We start from the raw sequence: 25,350 nt of genomic DNA, 5'->3' as shown, positions 1-25,350 counted from the left end.
TGTCTTATACATCTCTGATTTGTAGAGAAATTCACGAGCATAGCTATAGGTCTTTGAGAGTCTGCGTGTTTGCGAATAAAGAGCGATGGGAGACCACGATCTTTAGTCTTAACACGTTCACTGCGGGCCTAATTTTGAAGAACTTTCAGCTGGTGCGGCTGAGGTCGAATCAGCCTCAAGCTGAACTTCCTAGTAGTGCGGTTGAGGCCTTTTCTGCCTCATGTTTATCAATATTTTTTTACAATATTGAGTCAATGCTTCGCAGACATAAAGAAAGCTATAATTGTCTTTGTCATACCTCATATGGTTGAGTGTAAACAGCCGCCGCACTAGAGAGAAAACACGAGTTTTACGCGCCGTACCAGTGCAAAGTTTACCATGAGGCTGAATCGACCTCAAGCCGCAGTGAACGTGTTAAATCGTCACCGGTAAAAACATTTGTTATAGACTTAGCGTATTTGTAGATAGACTCTTGTTTCCACATTATTAGTTTTTAATGACGGGGTGTGTAATAGATAGATACATGTAAGCAAATATGAATTCATAGATTCTCTTATTGATGTAAATTATGTGTGTATGACTTGATTTGTATTTAATCTGTAATTTGACATATTCCTGCTGACATTTTTATTTAATCTGTACTTTGATATGCTTCTTGCGCAACTATGGCAATCACATGAAGCTAATGATGGTAAATAAGATGGGGACAAAAGACCATCTTTTTTATTGAATTTCAAAAAAAATCTGAATTGGTGATAAAAAATATAAAAAAATTATAGATTAAAAATACAAAAGAAATTCCGTTTAAACTATAATCATCATCATTCGTCGTTTCAGCCGTATGAAGTCCACTAATGGACATAAACCTCCTCAGAAGAGTTCCAACAGGACCTTTTGAAAGCGGGTTATATCCACCGTCTCGGAAGACGGTGGATATAACCCCAACCCTAACAATACCTTGAGAAAAAGTCAATTGCCCATTTAAATTTCCGTATGTAATCACATCTTTACATTTGATTTATTTTTCTCGAAAAATTGCGGTCGAAAAGAAACTATAAAACATGTAGATTAGACGTTTTTGTATCATCTTTATTAGATAAACATTCCAAGAAATATGCGGTGTTTCTAAACCGCTCTCCTAACAATATGCGGACAGTGGAATTTAATAAAAATTCACCCCCGCTTTATTGCAGAGCTATTGCGTTCATGAGAAGAAACGCACAAAGCAACACGACCAGCACAATGCTGTGACGTCATGTTGCTTGAACCGGACACCAGCGTCCAATGCTATAATAATGGAACATCTTGCCGGTATATAGAGAAGTTATTTTCTTAAATATAACCTTCATACAGTGCAATTTATTAAATCCGTTGAAAACTTTTGGTATTAAGAAAATAAAGAAAAGATTCCGAGGAAGACATCCTGGGTCCGAGAGGTAGCTGGAAGGTGTAGAGTGTTCAGGAGTATCGGAAGGAAGACATCTTGGCTAAGACCAGCTGAAGATGGAGATGAAAAAGGATCGTGGAGGAAGCTTAGACTTACAAAGGCTTGAAGCGATATAGGAAAAAGAAAAAGGGAAAGAGCACTTCCTTAGACCCTAAAATAAGACGTTGACTGGCAGTTATTACCTAATCGCATTTATGTTATATACTTTTAATATAAAATGTTCACACACGCGCACTCACACACGCACACAAACATGCGCGCGCTTGCACGCACATACACACATACGCATGTGTGTGTGTTTGTATAGCAATCTACATTTTTGTATGTATACGTGTATATATGTGTAGTTTTTTTTTAATTATGTACGGCTTAAACCATCCCTTGCTTCATTGTTCTCATCTTCATCCGATGGTTTTCTGGTAGCAATCGAAAGAAACCATAAAAAACTCTATTACTATTGTTCCGTTACCACTTTATTCGCCTCATTCGGTTCTGTGCTACTTTTTTCTATTCAGAAAACTCAATTGGGTGGACAAATCCGAATCGAAGAAAAACTTGAAAGCTGTACCGGAGAAAGACTGTGTCTGGGACCGGAAAAAGCCACGATAAAAGTACGTTTTATAACATTACGATGTTATATTCCTAAAGTAATATACACATTAGGGGTGGACGCGGTCTTGGCCCAGCTCTTCACGGGGCACGGGGGGTTCTCTGAGTACCTTCACAGGTTCAAGCTCAAGGAGGACCCCTCGTGCTACTGCGAACCGGGCGTGGACCAGACCGTGGCCCACTTTGGGGCCTATTGTCCCGCACATGCAAGGATGCGCAGTGCCGTGGAAACGGAGGTAAAGTTAAAGATAGATTTAGAGAGCATCGCCTTAATGATGGGCCACGACAACCCTTGCCCATCATTCCTAACGTTTGCTCGTAGGGTGCTGAGTGACACTGTTAATAGAAACAAAACAGTATAGATAAATATTAAATAAACTGCACATAAAATAACTAGTCAATTAATAATAGAAAAAAATAAACTAAAAATAGAGAAGTGTAGTAATGTATTAAGAAAGCACAACCCAAAGAAACTGTGGTATATAAAAAATAGAATATATAAATAATAAAATAGAGAATAAAAAAAATGTACCAAGCCACCTAAGAGTAATATGATGATGTAAGGAAGGCGATGAAAGCAAGAAGGAATGAAAGAACGAAATGAATAATATTGTGAAGGAAAAAAGGTAAGAATAAAAGAAATTGAGAAGTATGAAAGTGAGTAAAGAATAAAGATAAAAATTTGAAAAACTTATTAATAAACAAAGACCCTGATCCCAAGAAATTAGGGGTACGAGAGGCCCCCAATAGCGGGGGCCAACAAAAACAAAAAAAAATTATACACATTATGCGTTTCATGTTTGACTATAACATCGACTCATGGAAACTATCAAATTTATAGAGCGAGAAGCAAATTCACTGAACCGTTTCAAACGGCTGTTGCTCTATTTCGTCGGTGATACGTTTTATTGGATTTCCAATGCCTGCATTAATTGGTTTTAGAATAATTATTGTCGAATATATAGACAGAATTATCAAAAACAATTTTTGACTTAAAATGTAAAAAAAATAACATCTGTAATTTAAAATTTATTTTAGAATATGTATAAAATTATTAAATGAAAAACTTATTAAGAAAAGTAATTTCCGTGTTTACAAAAGACAGGGGATATACTAGAGGTCTAAAATAAAGTATTTAATGGAATCAGGCGTTACCTTGCGGAAGTCCATCCTAAGTAAGAAAAGGACCAATATTTAGCCACATCTGTAAATGTGCGGAAGTGGCTAAATATTGGTCCTTTTCTTACTTAAAATAAAGGAGCCATTCACAGTTAATAAAATTGTAGAGGACGACGTCTGTAAAGATGACGATACACGAAAACCTTTTAACAGCCTTCAACGATAATACGTTGAAAAATTTAACACACAATCGTGAAAGCCGTTAGTTTATTGATAAATAAAATAAAAATAACCCAAGTTATATATAAACGTCAAGGCGGGAACCTTTTATTATTAACCCCGTATAAGCGAATTGTCCGAGAAATACCAAGTGAAACGACAATGCAGTAACAATAAAGAATGCACTTTGGCTTTAATAAATCAGAAGACATTGCAACCGAGACATTCATAAGAAACTAAACGGTATTACTTGAATAAATCACTTCCATTCTCTCAGAATCGCAATTGATTTCCCTCGCTTCTTTTTAATATAGATACTTCGATACATTAAAAAGTATATTGAGAGTTCAAGTATTATTGAATTCATGGAATACTTTAATACTTAAATTTATTTACAAATGGCCATTGCACATTTGCATAGAACACACTGTTCCTAAAACCAATAATTTCTGAAATAATAATTAAAGCAATGATGATATATACTGTAATAATCTAATATATAAAATTTCCATGTCACAATGTTAGTTACCGTACTCCTCCGAAACGGCTTGACCGATTTTTACCAAATTTTATATGCGTATTCAGTAGGTCTGAGAATCGGCTACTATTTATTTTCTATACCCCTAAGTGATAAGGGTTGTCCACCCTTAAAATATTTTTTTTTAATTTTTTGACGAAATTTTTTGTTTTTATTTTTTTATAATGTGGCATTAAAAATACATAAAACCCTAAATTTTCACCCCTCGACGATCAACCCTTTAATTTTTTTTGCAAAACAACGTTTACGGGATCAGCTAGTAATAATATATATTAAAAAGCCATTTTAAAATTCGGTACATTATTGAAAATCAATTTTTAGTTTAATAGTGAAAATAATTGTTATTCTATCTGTACATGACATTGTACTGCCAGAAGTTATTGACCTTTGTCATTACAACGGAAAAAATATGAATATAACATATTTCCAAGTGATCAATTTAAACATAGTGTTTAGAAATAGGTGTGAACATTTTTTTTTCTGAAAAATAAAGTATACATCAACCCTTTTAAAACTTTATCACTTACCAATCACCCTATATACTAGAAGCGATAAATGATGTATTTTAATAGAGCAAGATTTTGATATAAATTAACAAAATAAGTAAAGAAGGTGATTAATTACAAGGCTACCGAAATTGAGAAGAGTAATATCAGCTGCAGCAGCCGGCCATCTCGCTATTGGCCGTCAAAACGCAGTACATTGGTATCGATAGCATTTTGATAACGAACTTTCATGTAAAATCTGGTATTCTCTTAAGCAAATTTGTTGAAATCACCACATCACCAGGCTACTTTTTTTTTAATGGTCCCCGCTGTTGGGGACCTCTCGTTCCCCTATCTCGTGTAGGACAGGGACTTTTTATTTCTAGTAATTTATTCATATTTTTTATTATTATCATTCTTCTCTTTCATGTATCATATTATCTGTCATACTGTTTCTTTCATTCTACAATTTTCCCAGTCTTTCTCTTTCATTCCATTAGCCATACATCCATCCTCAACCACTACATTCTAGGTTTCCTTACTATTTTATTTTGCAACATTACATTTATTGCTTACTTTGAGTCCGCCGTTTGGGATTACTTTAAGAAATCGAATGAGCTAGATGGAGATACGTGGGCGAACGATATATACAAAGCCAAGCAAATTTACAAACTATTTTAATGAGGAGTATCAAGGAGAACTGAGTTCATCGACGTAGCTCAAAGAATTGCTCGTTTGAAGTGACAGTGGGTGGAAAACATCGCTCGTGCAGCTGACAGCCGTTGGGGCTAAAAGGTTTTCAAGTGGCCACCACTAGCCAGTAGACGTGGCGTGTGTAGGTCTCCCACTGCACACACACACATAGTGAAGATCGCTGGAAGCGCAGGATAGGTCTTTGTAACGATCTTTTGGGGATGCCTATGCCTAGTAGAGAGTCTCCATCGCCTGAAAAAAAGGAAGGAAGGAGCGGGCCATATAGCCCACACAACAGATGGACTCTGAAGCTTTCTGAAGCTGAAGGTTCGAGATCAAGGCGGCGCGTAAGAGAGACCACAGAACGAACTGGTGACTTTGCTAAAGTCTTCGAAAGACGGTACTATTGAAGCCTAACAAAACCGGGTAATAAGGAGACGATGTTATACAAGAAATTGTTATATAGAAAACGAGAAAGTTTTAATAACACAATGTAGAAAAATTGTAGAAAATATAAATAGTCAATTGTGAAATGTAAATAATTAAAATTTGGAGAAATGTCGCGAAAGATGGTAGGCGATGCTTGAATGTAATGTAAATGAATGTTGTGAGAATGATAGAAAACGTGAAGAAAGGGAGAGAGAAATGAAAAAGTTTAACGAAAAAATCATTGTAAAATATATCCTCGTTCCAAAAAGAAGAAAGGGGATTGAGATGCCCCAATACCCGTTATTTCTAGCTATTAAAAAAAACTGCTACTAGAGAAAATATCTCAAGGAGGCCTATGTTCAATAATAAACATGAAGAATAGGAAAAAAATCTTGAAACCGCGATCGTATTTCTAGAATAAACCTTTTTACAAACTCAATAAAAATAAACCACTTGAAAGCGAAAAAGTAGAAACTCTTTCAAGAGTTATTGCACATATAAATCGTCAAGATAATCTACTGTATTTTTCTCCATGATTTTTGCTAACACCATAAAAAGAGCTCGATTACAATCGCAAATCTCTCAGCTCTATTTTATTATAGTGTTACATTATTTGGCTAGACGTGTCTTTGGTATTATAAATAAACTATATTTGCTGAGAATAGAATAAATAATATAGTAAAAGAGGTCAACCGGCTAATTTTACTTGGCTGGGTAGCATTCTGGAAACATCGAAACATCTCCAAAAAATACGTGTTCCTAAATACGAAAGTATTCTACGAATGCGTCTTACCCAGGTGGACCTCTTCAGCAAGCTCATAGTCGAGCTCAGTGAGAGGACTATGCTCGGTATTTCTCGAAGATTGTATCAGAAATGAAGATATCCGTAGTGACATAGTTCAACCTATTTTTTTGGTTTATTAGAATTTAAAAATAGCACAACTTAGGAGTGATATGTTCGTCTCGTTTTGAGACCTCTCCTTCCTCCTACCACATGGGACTTTATAAATCGGGTAAACTATTATACGGTACTATGGTATACTACTTTTTCAAAAATTCATTTTGTCGTTTCATTTTTTACAATCTCTTATATTAACGTTGCTATTTCAATGTTTATTAAATAAGTTTTTTGTATCAATCTAAAAAATATGTAACCCCGCGGTGTTTCTTTGATCTATTCTTCTCTGGTACATTTAATGGAATCAGGCGTTATCTTGCTGAAGTCCATCCTAAGTAAGAAAAGGACCAATATTTAGCCACTTCCGCACATGCAATGGTAGTCGTGCAACAAAGTGCACCGCCCGCCAGCCCGCTGACAAATGCGCATACGGCAAATAATGCGAACTACACAACTGCCACCGTCAAATCACGCAACACGTGTTTCACATCTCCACGGGGCATCTTCGGGAGTTATGTTACACCGATTAGTACCAAACACAGACTCTGTGCATGCGCATTTGCACGACGATCGCACGACTACCATTGCATGTGCAGAAGTGGCTAAATATTGGTCCTTTTCTTACTTCTCTGGTATGACTTATTTATCGTCCGAATAAGTTGTAGACTCAATAAGAGATGTATTTTTCTGCATTAATATACGTCTTTTTATTTGTATATACTCAGTGTGAGTGAGATCCTTTTTGGTGTAACTGTCACATAAAATAATATTAACGTATTCTAAAATACTTATAGCACTTAGAAACATTTCGAAATACTAAAATACACTTGCTAAACATAAAATCCAGGTTTCTATTTCCAAACCGCGTAAGTAACTGTATTCGAAGTACGTCAACCGCGAAGCGCAAATAAATAAGGCAGTAAAACTTCAACGAGACCAACTTAGATGCTAACTTAGCTAAGTTCTGCTCACAACTTGAACTCGAGTACAAATATTCCACCAATTTCGACGGAGAAATTTATTGCTCGTAAATGGGAGTTGTTGGTACACGGCCTTCGTAGATGGAGAGAAATAATGCTATTTATAGCAGTCAACACAAAATAGCTGTTTGTGCAGTTGCACTATTAATAAGCTTAAATAACAGTATGGCGAATATTACTAGCAATATAGCGGGAAAAGGAATAAGTAAACGAAATAAAGAGAAATATTTCTAAATTTTTAGTACTTTAGGGAGAGAAAAAAGAGGGTTATGCACGGACTTTCCAAAATGAGAAGATCTGGTAGAATAAAGGTTGCTGACGTAGCTCGAAGAATTACCCGTCTGAATTGACAGTGGGCGGGGTACATTACTCATGCAACCCATAGCCGTTGGGAACGGAATACTTTTTAATTATGACCGCGAGGCCCATCGCCTTGTCACATGGCGAAAGGCTCTTAATTTTTTTTCTAGTAAATAAAAAAATGTTTTTTTCGTCAATTTACTTGCGTTCTCATCTTTTTCATTCATTCTTGACTAATTATTTCATTCCATAATTTTTTTCTAATCCTTTCATTCTTTCTTTATAAAATACAATAGGTTTACATTTGTTGTGTTGCTTTATTCTTATTTCTATGCTTTTTCTTACTTTATAATTGAGTATTTACATTACTATTCACACTAAATTCGTCACAGATTTAAGTATTTATTTATTTGCGTTATCTTTGAAAAACAAGAGGCTCCACAGGTGGATCAACATAATTAAGTTCACGGAATGACTTTTCATCGTCGCGGTGTTTCGTTTAGACCTATGCCTTCCAGTGAGGTTCTATCTGCTAACATAATAACGATGACTGTAGCATTAGAGAATGGTTTTTTACCATAATTTAAATTAATAACATTACTGTGAAGTACACCGTATGTCTATACGGAATATTTTTACTTACGAAATTTCTTAGCTACTTATATACATGCGGAAATATTGAGTTTAACATACGCGTCGTATCGAATGGCATACCATTTTGTGGAGATGTTTGTCAATAAAACGATTTAAGACCGTAACAACCTTGCAATTCTATATTGCGACCAACTGACCCCAGGATAACTAAAGCTAAATAGGGTAAAGAATGTTTAGGTAAAGCAATGTCAATGCTTTGCCCCCTAAAGCCTCCTTAGTCTGAAATATATAGTAATACAGTCAGTAGTGGACGAACCGTCAATGTATTCGTTTCTTTTAAAATATTCTTACTTTGTTATTCAAGTAGAAGATAAAATCTTTTAAGATAAAACTAAGGTGTATTGAAAAAGCTTAATTATAAAATGTTAGTGATGAAAGAGCCGACATCAGCTTTGAACAACACTTCTAAAATCTTTACTCCATCATCAGTTGTTCACAAGAAACTCCGATATATCGATTTATATCACCTAAATAACGTTGATGTCGAAAACGCTGTCAGAATACTATAGATATAAAATCTGCTCTGTCATATACAGTTTGATTGGGTATAGGTGTAATAAATGTATATTTGTCAGCAAACATTTTTATAGCCTTTGTATCTATCTCCAATCCATCCTCTATAAAATGATTAGATATTTTTATTTTTTTATTTTTACAGACAAATAACTCCTGGCAATACAGACTGCAGGAATAGATAACAATAATTAATTTTAATATGTAGTAGTTCGATTTTACAATTGTTTCTGTCTTTTTTCTTACTGTATTTTCATACCGTTATTATTTCTGTCACCATTGATTTATTTTTAATCGTAATATACATTAATTTACAGCAAATTTGGAAGCTGCTTTGTACCCTGTAAAAATGAAATACTCGAAACGTCAATCACTGTAAGAACGAATGTTATACGTTTTATCTGTGGCTAAAATAAAAAAAAGAATTCAATGTTTATTAGTACAATAATTTTATGATGCGTATAGTAATAAATAATATTTAATGACTAAAAATACAATTAAGATGATTTCAAAACTAGCAAGCTATTGTAAACACAGACATAAAACACATTAATAATTTTGTTAAATTGGTTATTTAATAAAAGTTTCGCTTGTGTATTAGTGAGGTTGTTTAATCTGTGTTAAATTTCCGAAATTGACATTTTATAACACACATTTCTTACATAACACACGCATGTTTTTAATTATTATTAATACATAGTATTTACATAAAAAATTATATTGTACACATAAATAAATTAAACTTGGTGAGGTTAAAATATCAAAGTCATTTAATGTCTTAAAAAAATACGTAGGATTACGTCTATCGGATTTGACAGCTATGAAATCTTTTCAGAGTCCTATAAACTAATTTAACTGTGTTTTTACTTATCATGGAAGCTTAGATTAAGTTACCAACGCTTTTAATGACGAGATGGTTATAATGCCATCGACTTTTAAACCGAAACACGGTTTTTTTTACTAACCACTTTTGCAGTATACCTTTAGTGTTAGAATCTTTTGTTCGGTGTCTCAAAATAAAGTTTATAAAAAAATATTATTTTTCTGTTAAACTAAATAGTTTGGTAATTTTTGGTTAATATAATAACATTAAAAAACTCGATTTTCCAACACTTGTATAGTTTAAAAATAAAATTTCTTATAACATCTGGTCCGTCTTCTCAGGACTCTTGCAAATGCATTAAAATTGTTTATTAGTCATCTTAACAATTTGATATAACTCTTATGAGAAAAGTAACATGTAATGTACATAGCGTTAAAATCAAAACTGCGCTAGAAAAATTTTATACACAATTGCTAAGATGTATTTGACGTTTAACTTTTGACATTTGGCGTTTGACGTTTGACGTTTGACGTTTGACGTTTGCTCTAGTGTACTAAAACCTTGTGTTTTGGTAATAGCCATCTAAGATATTGGCGAAAGTATAGCGAGTATAATTTTTATTAATCATCTACATCATAAGAACCTTTTTTTCTGAACGTGAACATCTGAGGATGAAAATATTTAATACACTAACCAAAAAAAAAAGTATGGAAGTGACTATATGAATACCTGGTAAAGAGGGCTGCGAAGAACCAAGCCAGTGCGCAGATGAGGGTAGCTCTAGTCTTTGTGCAGACGTACCCAGCGCGCAAGGGCTCGCAGATCGCATAATACCTCTCGAAGCTGATTGCTAGTATAGTCAGCACTGATGCATGAGCTACAGTCAGTTCTACGAACGGCACCGCCAAACCTGGAAAGAATAAGACATCATAGAATGCTTACGTAATATAGACATGTATTTGTGTGGAACGCAAATCAACAGATGGTATCTTAACACGTTCACTGCGGGCACAATTTTGAAGAACTTTCAGCTGGTGCGGCTGAGGTCGAATCAGCCTCAAGCTGAACTTCCTAGTAGTGCGGTTGAGGCCTTTTCTGCCTCATGTTCATCAATATTTTTTTACAATATTGAGTCAATGCTTCGCAGACATAAAGAAAGCTATATTTGTCTTTGTCATACCTCATACGGTTGAGTTTAAACAGCCGCCGCACTAGAGAGAAAACACGAGTTTTACGCGCCGCACCAGTGCAAAGTCTACCATGAGGCTGAATCGACCTCAAGCCGCAGTGAACGTGTTAAATGAAAATTTTGTATAAGATTTTAGGATATATATTAAACTTACTACAAAGGCTTATACAACAATCATCAACATTTCACTACCACCAGTGAACGTTCTAAAGGATGTCCACAAAGAGAGAAAAGTGCATAGGTACTGCCCATAGCTTTCCAAATTTTCTAAACGCTTCTATGAATCCCAGTATTCCATTTTTAATATTTTCAATAAGACACAAGAGCAGTCGTAATAGAGAATAAGTTGAAATTACGTTGAATACATAAAACACCACTTTTTTATACACATACAAACCACAGTGTAAATTAAAACATTTGTACTAATTTGTTTGCGTTAATCGTGTATTTAAAGTCATGCATTATGTAAAAGTGAAAGTTTATTTTCTAAATAATATTTTTTTAATAAGACGTTAAATCAATAAATAAAAAATACCAGGAAAACAGTCATAACAATTTGGTTTTTTTTTTTCATAATATCATCTCTTTGTCATACCAATATCTTTCCGTATGATTATATCTTCAATGACATATAATTAGTGTAGTCTTACAGTGTATAAAAAAGTAAACTTATTTTTGTAAGGAACCTTTCTTTATTATTTATATATTGAAATCACATAGTGCAAGATATATAAGACCAACTAAGTTAATCCTTTTATAAGTCAGAGGCGATATTTTCACCACCATGATTTTTATTCTTTTTTTATCACCGAAATTTCGTCCACCAGCCGTATTTTTTCACAGTTTGACACAATAGAAACAATAGAAAGTTTGAACATATGTACATATGTTCTTAATTTAATTATATACCCTTAACCATTATCAATTTTATTTTTCCACTGTCCACTCCTTATGACTTTTAAAGGGTTAAAATATATAAGTGCTTTTTGATCTATACAAACACACATCTATTAACATATATAAATATATATAGATATTTAAGAGGCCGAACCAGGAGTGAGAAAATCTAAGGAGGACCGAAGAAAGAGGCAGTAGAGCTTCATAGCATGAAGAAGTGATAGTCTAGAGAATGGATGCACAGACCAAGGCCCGCCGGTCGAATACTGGTGGCCCGCCGACAGCAAAAATAATACTCTCGTACATTCGAAAAATATTGAATTCTAATTATTATCAATTCTTTATTGTCTTTAATTTCCTATACTTCTGGCGGCCGGCCCGCCATCAGTTCATGATTTGCCCGAGTGGCCCCTAGTCTTAATAAGTCTGTGCAATCATGGTCAAGAGAGACGACCACGGATTGAAAAGTGTACCAAATGTTTTCAACTGTATTTGCAGGCATATATCCAGCATTAAATGTCCTTTGGATTAAATTTTGATTATGGACTCCTAAAGCAACATTAGCAGGGCTGCGGTTAAGCATGTAAAAATAAAAGTATAACAAGAATTGTAAACAAAATATGGAGATAATAATAAAGTATATAAAAAACTAGGAGTAATGTAATAAATTTAAGACATTGCTGTGAAAAAATGTTTAATGGAATCAGGCGTTACCTTGCGGAAGTCCATCCTAAGTAAGAAAAGGACCAATATTTAGCCACTTCCGCACATGCAGTGGTAATCGTGCAACAAAGTGCACCGCCCGCCAGCTCTCTGATAAATGCGTATGCGGCAAACAATGCGAATTAGACAACTGCCACTGTTAAATCACTCAACACGTGTTTCACCCCTCTACGGGGCATCTTCAGGAATTTTTTTTTTGCTCGACTACCACTGCATTTGCGGAAGTGGCTAAATATTGGTCGTTTTCTTACGTGAAAAAATGTTATAAACATCTAATATATAAAATTCTCGTGTCACGGTGTTCGAACTTGAACTCTGAGAATCGGCTACTATCTATTTTCTATACACCTAAGTGGTAAGGGTGGTCCACCCCTAATTTTTTTTTATTTTTTTAGACAATTTTTTTAGTTTTTTTTTCTTTAATTATGATACAGCGTACAAAAATGCATACAACCCTAAATTTTCACCTCTCTACGATTAACCCTTATTTTTTATTTGTTAATTTAAAACTTTAATTTTTTTTGCAAAACAACGTTTGCGGGATCAGCTAGTTATAAAATAAAAAATAAATAGCATATTAAAAATGTAAAGCTGTTTACAAAACTAGGTAAGGGTGCAAGAGGAAAAAAACATTGACAAGATCAGGTCCGTGAGCGTGAACGTAAATAAGTACGACATGGCTTCCCTTAGTCTGGTTTGTCCCTCCGTACCTGTTATCAGCTCCGAGTACCGTACCAAATACCTTCTCTATAACTTGGCAAACTTACGTTGAATTATTATTATTATCGGTAAACATGCACTCTTATACAGAATGTGTGACCTCCACAATTCATATGTTAGTGATATTGATATATTCTCGTGCTCTCTCGTATCTTTTTAAAAAACAATTTCGTTCGAAATTATTGAGTACATACAATGCAATTTAAATCATAATATAAATATATAATTTAAATATATAAACAAACAATATAAATATATAAACCATAGTCTTTGATCCCTGTTTAGTTATGTTTTTATTTTTATTTGTTTTTTCATCGATATAAGTTATAAGGTAACAACTGCAACTAATTTTATATTTCTAAGCTTCTAAGTTTGTACTTTCTTACTGCCTTTTCTTATTGTCTATCTCCAATAAAGTAAATAAATAAATAAATAATTCACGGAAATTCATATAAATTTGAAGTAATTTCTTTATTCTGAGAATACTATAAGTATTTATATCAAAACAGTCATCAAGCTAAAAATGTTGCAACAGTAAACAGATATATTTAAATATATCTTTACAACAACATTACAATGTTACAATAAACTTTCACCTAACTCGTAACAAGAGGATACATTAAAAACAACCTTCGATTTATCTTAACAATAAATTCAACCCGCATTTCTATTTATCTATCGGCGTACGATGTTTTTTTTTTCGCCGCCAAATAGACGTTTTTTTGGCAACTGATTTATAGAGGCTAGATAGTGAGGCATTGCTCTGTCAATTATATCTCGGACGAGGAAAACATCTTGTCGGATTTAGAAAAACAATTCATGTTTCAGCGATGCCTGTCGATATTTCTAGAATTGTTGAATGGATAGAATATAACATACCGGACCGGAAAGTAATGTCGCTTTCTTAAGTTAAACTCGCACGACTAGATTTTTAACAAGTTTTTATTTCTAACCGACAATATATTCTCCTTCGTTATCAACAACCTTTTGCCGTCTAGTATACAAAATTTTCAATACCGGACCGGTAAAAATCAATCGATTTTTCCGTAAAATACGTCGACAGAAACGACGTAACTTTTCAGTCCCACTGATAAATACCAGAAATAAGAAAAAAATGTGTTTAAGTACATAATTTTTTTACTGATGATTTTGCTCTGAAGGTGTATGTGTTATTTCTTTTGCACTTTTCTTACTCTTTAATCAACAGTTATTATTTTATTTTTTCCCTTTCTTTTTATGAATAAATAAAATTTATTTCCTTCCTAACAGCCATATTTGATATATTCAAGTGGGAAACATAATTTCTTATCAATTGACCCGCTATGGTAAAAATATGTACTTGGTAAATGTCGGTATGATTAGTGTTAAAAGATATTAGATGTATACAGGTTGATTGATTCTATGTGTAAATTCTTTAGAGAGGTGAATGCTCATTAGCTGTCAATTATTCCACAGTACACTCTATCTAAAAAATCGATCATTTTAGAAATAATAAATGACTTAAATGTAACATTGTAAGTAAAAGCGTTTCCATAATTCAAATTACAACAATATTATATGTTAAAATTAATTAGTGTATTGTTTACTATCTATCCCTTTATACTCTATATTGCCAGAAGTCATTGGCCAGTCGTAATTTAAAAAAAAAGATATCATTTCATAGCCATACATTCACTCCTTTAAAGCTTTTAGTATCTATTTCCAATCATCCTGTGTCTCGCCCTATACCCTTTCTTTGAGTGGAAGCATATGACGCATTGTGAATATTAAATAGGCTATCGACAACAATAACATATCGCCGCCATATTGTCATGTGTAGAACTGTCACATAATTCAATATGGCGGCAAAGCAATATGGCGTACGAATGTAAATGTAAACCAATCAGCTATCAATGCTTTGTTATTAATTGCTTAACAAGAAGCCGTTTGTGTTTATTTAATTACCATGACGTTCATATATTACTATCCACATAAGATAATTATAGTCAGTCTTGTAGGTTATAAATTTTCTAGATGAAGTTCAATTTCAATCAAAATTAGAATCGGATAAAATTCCCCCATTATGGCATGGCTTGATTTCGGTTGAAGTTGATTCTGATAGCCCGTAGGTTCTTGTAGATTTTTCGGAAATGGCTTACGGAGCGAAAGGGTCCCTGAACTTAAAATAAAACAGAAGTTGGACAGACGCATTTCAGATGTACAATAACGTTCGCACGTAGTAAATCGCTAGAGCTAGACCTTTGTAGCGTTGATGTTGTGTATATGCAGCTTGGGATGGCAGCGGGGACTACAGGTGAGCCAAGGAAGGATCCGGATCCAACAACAACGTTTGTTGTTGTGTGGTGAGAGTCTAATAGCATACTTTATCTAAAAGCTATATGTTTTCATTTTAGCTCTTAGGTGTCTACAATTTGGCCGACCTTAACGTCGTCTAAAGGTCATCTGTCTGTCCACATTGTGTTTTTTTTATTCTGTAATGTTGGGGTCTCCCGCCTTAGGGGCCTGTCATTCCCCCTGCTTTGTGTGGGGCAGTGACGTTGCAAATTCGGGTAAAATGAGTTTTTAAATTTTTATTTTACATTCTTTTTCGTTCTTCACATCATCATTCATTTCTTTTACGCTTCACATGGTCTGTCATTTCTCGTTTGCAGATCTTCTTTCTTGCATCTCCTTGCTTCTTTCATCTTCATTCCTAGATCACAGATTATTCTTTTCTCAGAATCTTTATATTTATTTTATTTATTTACATTTATTTTGTTCTTTTACTATTCGGCACTTTGTTACTACTTTTTTATAAACCACCTTGTCGTTGGATATCCTATACTGCTTGCCGATTGATGGTCTGCATCCATGTGTTCTGCGAGTTGGTCTGCCCATTTCTAATACAACTTGCTATTTCACTGGATTATTTTTGTTAAATTCGTTTGTCTTTGAATCTCCGTATTTAATCTCGCAGTGAAAGTCGAAGCCCCGTGTGAATTGTCAAAATTATTTCGAAGAATTTTAATTGCAAATAAAATATGATAAGATCATAATAAAATATGATAAGATCATAATAAACTGATAATGGAGTACCTTATGTCATAATTTGGCAAAAATAAAAGAAAATAAAATAACATAAAACGATCATTATTTCGCAGAAAGTATATTTTTCACTTGAATACAATCAACAATATTCACCATCATCAATTGAAGGGAATTTTCATGCAAAAATCTACCTTAACGTTATACCACAAGGCACATAGTCGCGTGATATAAATTCAAAAGTAAATGCGAACATCGTGGCAAGTTGTACGACGCGAGGAAAAATTCACCGAACGTTTACTTTATTGCACTTAATTAGGACGAGCTGTGGTTCCGACTGCAGTTTTACGACTCGACCCGGTCAAGGGAATATAGACTTAATTGCGTTGTGAAGAAGATCTAGGCGGGGTGCAGCTTGAATTTGGTATCGTTGGCTTGGATCGTTTAATACAATGCCAGCATGTGCCACCAATGGACACTGGAAAAGGATCGGCGTAGTGCGAGCGTTTATTGGAGAAACGGTTAGTGGAATTGCAAAATTGAAATTGCTTTTTTTGTCTTTGTCTCCTATAAAGTTCAGTTTGTTACTTTTTAATCTGGACTAGGTTATAATTTTTTTTCTTTTAAACCTAGCTGTTAGTAAAACTTGAGTTATAACTCCAACTTAATGTGCGCCATGTTTGAATTATTCAAATTACTTTTTCATTTTAGATTTATTATACAAATATAATTTGTAAACAAGAAAAAGGTAACATTATTTTTACAATTTTGTCTCGTCAGAAAATAGTAATGATTGTTAAAAGCAATTGGCGTCACAATAATGGAGGCCTAAATTTTTTTCAGGTCGGACTATTTGCCGCCGAAATAATATTAAGAGATTCCGCGGTATCGAAGTTTAGGGCGTAGAGTACACCGAACCTAAAACCTCTCTTAAAATACCGAGACTCGAGGGCATTCGGCGGAGCTTCAGCTCGAACCGCTACATAGTATTATTTTACTGGATTGGGAGGCCGCCGAGTTATCAGACCGTGTCGGTGGCTACTCCATGGCATGACGACACTCAAGGGTTTCCATGAAGGGTCCTTTGCTTGGGTTGTCACTCATCAATAATATTTGCTTAATATTCCGACAGAAGAGTGCACAAGATGTCCGAAACTTGACTTAATCGGTCTGTATTACCTGGGATATAATAATACTACCACTTCTAAAAGTGTTAGCGTTGAGAGCAGAAATGGCGGAAGGAACTAAAGCGACACTTCTATGTAGTATGATCTGTATCGGCTAAGCACTTCAAAAATTTACAACGTTGTCGACTGGTTGAATGACTTACGTCCGAGCGATTTTAGCCTACTAAAGGCGTCGGCAACTTTAATCGAAAAGTTGTTGTGTTAACTTCGATTGAAATGATTATAAAATCACATCAACCCACATCATTATTTCTTTTTTTATTAAGACTCAGACGTACTTACACAGGCCTGTCCCGTGGATAATCTTGGAATACCTACTTATATAATTAATAGCATTTCTATTAAGAATGTCTAAATTTTATTCACCGTGGTGTACATGAAAGTACGCTAAGTTCGATAAAAGCATGATATATTTAAAAAAAATAGATATTTTGGGCACTGGTTCAATTTTTTTAGTTTTTGATAGTTGAAATGTAAGACACTGTTACTTTATTAATTAATTATAGGACATCCTATACTCACCTCTAGTGAACGACACGACACGATATGGGTAGTCACATATAAGAACATTGCTCCATTGAATCGGAATTAATTACCAAATAAGAATAAAATGGATCCGACTTATACTAGTTAAGAATGCATATTGCATTTTTAAAATTTACTTATCGTAATTGCTTATAATCGTTGACATACGGGCCCCACCTTTATGCATAAGTCACGGTAGATCGTTAGTATAGTGCCAACAATTGATATCTAAAACGCCGCGCAGATGTTTCGTCCCATAAACCTGTCCCGCTAATGCACTACAGCGTGTCAAATTAAATTGTCTTGCCAAAATCATTTGCAAACCGGCTGAAAATACTTAATTATAGAACAGACGTCAAACTCGTTGGAAGGTAAGACTGTACCGCGTTTTAGTGGCCTATTCACTACTTTATTTATTCACAAGTAAAAGGAAATGATTCAATTAAAATATACAATAACTAAATGCATAAATTTTTCAGATGACTTGTCTTGCCCTGCCTGCATCCACGACTTCCCGTGACCTAAATTATGTCGACGGTTCCCCTTGTGGGGGACCTATTCACGCCGCGTCTGCCACTTGAGAACCTTTTCGCCACAACAAATTTTCTTTGTCGAACATTAAATCAAATACTCCTAATAATTTTTAACTATAGTCTATAGTCTCGTGTGCTGTGTTAGCCTTGCGGCTTTTACAGCTTCATCGGAAATGAGTTCACGGAACGGGAGGGTCCGTGAACTATATAAAATTTACAAGATTCGAGTTTCCGAACCCTTATCAGTACTCGGCGGGGAGACGAGGAAGTCACAAAGGTAGTGTCCGCGAGATAGAAGCAGCGGGGCTCACCCACCAGCCCTCGAGGACACAAACCCAGCGCGACCCAGCTGGCCGGCAGAACTTACGGTTTTAACTATGTAAGCTCTACGGCTTGCCTGGGTGTAGCAATCGATTCTTAACTTCAATGGAGGCTTCACATTGAGTCTCGCAGGCTGTTGTAGCTTATGCTGATAGGAAGATAAAACACTACCCTGATATTGATACAGCTAATATAATGTATTTTAGTTATTTCCACAGCATTATGTTCTATTTATTGATGTTTCAGGGTAGAGGTGCGGAGATTGAAAATTTATTTGTTTTGCAAAAGAGAGCCATTCGAGCTATTTACATCTTAGGGTCGCAAATCTCCTTGAGAAAGCGGTTTAAGGAGGTCAATATTCTTGCAGTGGCCTTACAATATGTTTATGATAACATCTTGTACGTTTTTTTATATGGTTATAATGGAATAGGCGTTTGTCTTCCATCTCACTTGATGGAAAGTGTAGATGAAGACGAAGGCAGTAGACGCCCAACCAAAAGAAACCTCACTCATTTACTCTACTCTTAAAGGTTGCAAAGTTCAACTTATCAGAAAAAATAGACCTGGGCAGGTCGTTTCAATTCTTGGCGACCCTCACCAAAAACGAGCTGTCAAACCGTTTAGTTCGACTTTTGGGTATGTCAATAATAATACAATAAACATAATAAATTAAAAAAAATAGCGGATGTCCACGGTGTATTTACTAGTCACCGTGTGCCTGTACCAAAGTTTCGACTGCAAAAAGACTGTAATTAATTTGTAATAAATAGAATCAGATTTTTTAAGAAAATTCCCCAAAACTTTATTGGACTATCATTTACAAAAATCAAAACGCATTTTAAAGATGAATTGACAGAAAAGGCTTATTGTTGAATAAAGAAATATTTAAATAATTTATAAAGACAAGAAGAAGAACCTTGGCAATGATATCGTTTGATTATTCTTGATTTAATAAAATTAATGAAAATGGAAAGAGAGGAAAAGAAATGGTTTCGATTTCATTATAAACAATTATTGTTTTCCGAATCCAGTAACACTTTATAGCTGGCATCTGTTACATCAAGTCAGCGGTTATAAATATTTTAACGAGCGTATCTTCAATTCTCCTGGCAGTGGATTAACTGCTTATTGTCTTAATCCTAACTCCACATTTACACTTTTGAAGACTTGTGACTAATAAAAAATATTTTTAACTTTTAAGTAGCAATGTACAATATTATTGACAAGTAGTGATCTGCAGGCGAAGGCGAAGTAAGGTAGGTGACGAAAGAAAGAAATATAAAGTATGGATGAAGGTAAAGAGTAAGCGTCTTATTAAAAGACGTTTGTAACACTTTAACAATTTATTTAACACACGAACAAATTTTTATTAGCGCTTGAGTGCGAGCAAAAAGGACGTGCATTCGTCGTGGAACTCTGGGGCGCACTGTGCTCCGCGACCGAGTGAAAGCGGGCAATAGAACAAAGGCGCAAAAGAAATAAAAGAAACAAAAGAAACAACAGTAACAAAAGGTCTGCGCCCGCGTCACCGGTGCGTGCATGTGCCCGCTGCACTAATTCGGCACACTAAGTTCGCCCGTCGGCTACGCTCGCCCACAAAATCTTACACCTATTATTCATTCAGACATCACATCAGTATACATACGACTCCCACAAAGGAAGATAAGGATGCAAATAAAAAAAATCAGTGAAAATTTTATTCAGAAAAATTCTATCCCTTCGTACATGAGACTGGGGAATGTACAGGAGGGATAAAGGGTCATAAACTAACTAACATATAAGATATTATTGATTAGTATAATTTTTACAAAATTGCGGTAGTTTTGAGTATGGCCACTAAAACAACGAACCTTTTTTAATTTTGGAACAAGTTCAAGTCCAAATCGCGGTGAGTCGTTGGATACGGGCAGCGAAAGACATGTGATCGCGGAGATCTTTAAGGAAGATCTATCTAGCAGTGAGCGTCTGTCATCTAATTGATAAGTTCACTTGGAATACTACTATCTTTGAAGGCTTTTGTTTAGTTTATTATTATAACTTACGAAATCATATTTAGTAAGAAAAGGACCAATATATAGCTACCTCCGCACATACAGTCGTAGTCGTGCAATAAAGTGCACCGCCCGCCAGCCCGCTGATAAATGCGCATAAAAGATTCTATTCTAATTAGGGTTGTCAATTGTGAAAATTATTATAAGATTATAAACTAATAACTTGTTAAATATGATTTCGTAAATATTTAACGGAATATTTATTAGATGCCTCTATTTATTCATGTCATTTTGTTTCCATGACCTGTATTAAATAAATTAAAAGCGTTTCAGCCCATAAACGCCCACTGCTAGGTATGGGCCAAAAATGGTGAAGAAAAAGAGCTGATATATAAATGATAACGAAATGAAACGGAATGAAAGATTATGTCAGAGAAAAAAGAGAACCTAGTGTGAGAAATTGAAAAGAATGAAAGAAGAGGAGGGAAATAAAATTAAAAAGTGAATATATTATTTCAAAATTTGTTCTGCGTACCTAAGATAAAAGAATATACGAGAGGCCCCAATACAGATATATGTGGGGCCAATTGTGGTGTGGTATTATGGTACGCAAAGGACACGGCTTCCCATCCTCAGGAAACTTGATTATTAGTAGTGGAAATTCTATATAATGAATGCACCTAGTGTGAATCATATAAGATTGTATTTCAGGAATAGAACCCGCAACCTACAAATCGTCAAGTCTCAATACTCTACCCCTGAGCTAACACTACTTAATAAATAAGTCACATTTGTATAAATAATTGTATATTTGTCAACAAAAATAATAATCGTATTCTTCTGATTCTTAATTAAAGCAAGCCGAATATTAATTTTGAATTTATATACGCATTAGCATCGGTGATAATTGAAAATTTTAATTTAAAATATTCGAAGCAAGATCGTAAAGACAGTGCGGTTCTGTTACAACGTATATTCCAATAACAAACCTTTCATATTAACGATAACTATAACTTGCAATTTTGAACTTTATTGCGATCGACTAAGGATATTTGGTAAAGAGTTTTAGCGTTGAATACCATTTATATATGGGTGGGCGAAGAATGCAAACTGGAAGGATAATGCAGCCGAAGCTCACTTAATTGAATATAAGCATTACATTTTATTTCCAATGAAAATATAAATTCCTAATGACCAGCAATAAGCCGAAGTGACTGGACCATGAATATTCGAGAATTTAAATAATAACTTACTGTAATGTTGATACGTTATTCGATGTTTCTGTCTCAATGTGAGCCAAATTGTTGTTTAATGGTCTGTAACGTAGAAATGACGAGGCAAGGCATATGGCGGCGGATTTAGTGTAACAATTTATGTAAATATACTCCCATGTGTAAGTACACGGAACCGAAATTGTTAAGAGCCTAAGTGAGTCTGTTGTACAACGAATGGATTATAAGTCAATAATTTTGTTGATATGTTGTTGGTTTTAACTTCATCTTTACGATTGTATGTTCATTTTTATTGAAATCTGTATAGCTGCACATTATAATGTTTTGATGCAAGTATATGTTGCTGCTGATAATTGTTTTTGATACAATTATCACTGTGAGGTCTGTGACTTTGAGGTCGTATTGATGTACATATAATTAGGATCATTTGTCTAAGATGTCGGAGACTCAGGCGAAATTAAGTGATGTAACCAAAAATATAATGCTACCGAAACCGCTGTACCACGCCTTAGGTATGATCGCCTTCATCAACCGCTCCGTCAAATCAGTTCGCTGTGAACGTTAGCGGTATTGGCGCTCATACTCTTTTCCTCGTCCCCCACTTCACAGTTACCTAAGGCGCGGTACAACGGTTTCGGTAGCTCTATATATACATACGTATAAGATCATAACTTTATGAGAGCAACAAATATATGTCTTGTAAGATCCTTACGGTTCCCAGTGATACTATACGGCTCAGATATGTTGACGGTACGTGAGATAGAAGGAGCGTATTGATAACTTGGAAACATGGTGTTTGAAAAGAATGTTCCAGATAACGTGAACTCAACATTACACCAATGTCACTATTGTCCTAGAGCTTAAGATATAACAACGTTCGGTAACCACTCAACGCCAAATATTATATATAACTCTTTAGCCACGATATGCAGTAGAAAGGCGAGGCTATGGATAAGGGAAGGTAAAAGTTAGGAGAAGTTCCTATTGGAAATTCATTGGGAGTCATAAGTCCAACAGTGATCGTCTTACAGCTAAAAAGATTGTGATGATAGAGAATTACTTTTATGTTTGTTTCTATTAGTATTGGTTGAAGTGGCAATAGGTAGATCAAATTACGCGCAGAACAAATGGTAGCTGGAGCCTCAACGTTTTGGAGTTAAGACTATGCGCTGGCAAGGTAGTAAAGATCGTCGGAATGTAGGGTCTGCAGGTTGGTTGCTTCCGTTGTAATTGAAAATATACGGGGAACGTCTATATCTAGTAGTGGATGTTCTACGGCTGATATAATAATGATGATGATCAGTGGTAATATTAAACAACACTTACATAGTTCTTTACCAAGCACCCACGTCTCCGGTTTCGAGTTGACCTCCACGAGGACGGTTGGCGTGCACACCAGTAATACCATGAGGTCTGCAATGCTCAAGTTCACCAGAAAGATATTCGTCGAGTTCCTCATGTCTTTCGTCTTCAGAATTACTATTGGCACCATCACGTTACCTATCACACCTAAACACATTATAACTATACAGAATGTCATCGACGTCGCCTTTATGTAATATGGTATCTCTGCGTACTCCGTGAAGTTGTCATTGGACATCTCGTATGACGAATTTGAATTTTCGAATGTTGAATTCGATTGAAATTCGAATCTCGTGTCGAATATCGCGGACGCCTTCGAGTATGTCTCCCCTTGGGTTTCATTTTTGTATGTGTAGTTTTGTATTCGGTTATCGTAGTGGTGGAGCGGTGAATTTGTATTGGTTGTGTGCGTTAGATTGGCTATAGAAATCATGTGCGTTTGGCGATTTGGGTGATCATGTGGTTAGTTTCACATCTTTATCAGCTTCGGCGCTGGTTTCTGATTCTTTCTCCGACTCCGTTACAGCTCTATCTCAATCTGTAACAACGTAAAGACAACTATTTAGTTATATTGTTTAAAACATTTTGGTAATTTATAGGGTAAAACTTATTATTTAAGGTTTTTTTCGTCATTGCACAGAATAGTTATTCCGAAATTCCTTTAGACCTGTTAATTATAGGTATTAGTTCGATCGACTTCAAATATGTACACAGTTTCAAACTATAACTAACAATTTAGTCTGATCTAGAACTATGGATACTTCAAACCACTTCAAACTATAATACATAAAAATAAAATACAAATATTATCATAGATCTAATAAATTATTAAAATAGAAAAGCCGCCCAAATAAAAAACATCCAGACAAACATTCTATTACACATTTATATATTAATACTAGTTTACTTTTTTAACATCGACTCCATTTCTATAACAATATTTGTACTCGTACAATGATTGCGTTTGCCAACGAACAAACTTATGACTTATGATCCTAAAACTATTTCATTATTAAATTGTTTATATATTAGGAAGATTGTAAATTTGTATTATGAGGAATCCCCGAATGTGATGACAAGGGCAAAACTAATGGAAGTTTCGACAAATTCGGCAATTTTCATTACATTTTCGTAAAACCTCCAAAGAAAGAAAGAATGGCATTATTATGAAAAAATATTTAATAACAAATTTATTTTCCCATACAAAAACACTCTTACGTTGCACGCAAGCAGCGACTTCCAGCGATCATAACTATGTGGTCGGTCCAACTAGTGGCGTAATCATGGTCACAATCCTACCATAAAAAGCGTGGGCCATACCACGCAGCACCGGACAAAGTAATCAAAAGATGTCTTCCAAAAAAATCAGGGAAGCCACATAAACAAGTGACATACAAAATGACTGAACATGCCGAAGCTATAGTGCCAACCGAAAATAAGAAACCAAAAGGAACTCCGGGACAAGAAACGGCGAGCGACAGCGGGAACAGGAACGCACCGCATACACAATACACTAACCCACCAGGAGACATGTTTAATTTTTAAGTAGTAATTTAAGATTAGGAACAAAGTTTATAAGTCCTGAGATAATTGAAATGTGACAGCTTTGGAAGGTTAACGATAGGTTTATCGTCTGAATAAAGAAATCATTGGTATAATATCACAAAATCGTTTTTTTTTATAACTAATCGTTAAATTATTAAAGGCATTTTATAAATAAATTACTATTCTAGCTACATATATATAATATGTCTACTTGCGGATAAAAGTCCATTCTCAGCCTATCTTTTTACGGAAATTTTTTTTTACTAGATTTCATATTTCTAAACTACGATTCCAAAACAGATAAGTAAAGTAACTTATATACAGGATATAGATAGATTAGATTGCGAAAGGTCATTAAACTTTTGACAGTACGAAGTCAAAAAACAACCTTTCT

General features: G+C 34.7%; 1 protein-coding gene across 1 annotated transcript in view; it reads right to left on the bottom strand.

The window, feature by feature from the left end:
- LOC137925916 (thyrotropin-releasing hormone receptor-like) overlaps positions 1 to 23,844 on the bottom strand; it is a 34,061-nt gene extending 10,217 nt beyond the window's left edge. Inside the window, exons 1-2 of the mRNA XM_068769402.1 lie at positions 23,376 to 23,844; positions 10,437 to 10,617 (exon numbers count right to left, since the gene is read on the bottom strand). Of these exons, the coding sequence (XP_068625503.1) occupies positions 10,437 to 10,617; positions 23,376 to 23,844 (650 nt within the window). The remainder of the gene's footprint in view (positions 1 to 10,436; positions 10,618 to 23,375) is intronic.
- Positions 23,845 to 25,350: the final 1,506 nt, after the last annotated feature.

This window comes from Battus philenor, unplaced genomic scaffold (genome assembly GCF_028537555.1).
Source record: "Battus philenor isolate CCGP_79_NKW_IND1 unplaced genomic scaffold, ilBatPhil1.0.hap1 SCAF_28, whole genome shotgun sequence".
Lineage (NCBI taxonomy): Eukaryota > Metazoa > Arthropoda > Insecta > Lepidoptera > Papilionidae > Battus > Battus philenor.
This window is presented reverse-complemented; position numbering and strand designations above follow the sequence as displayed.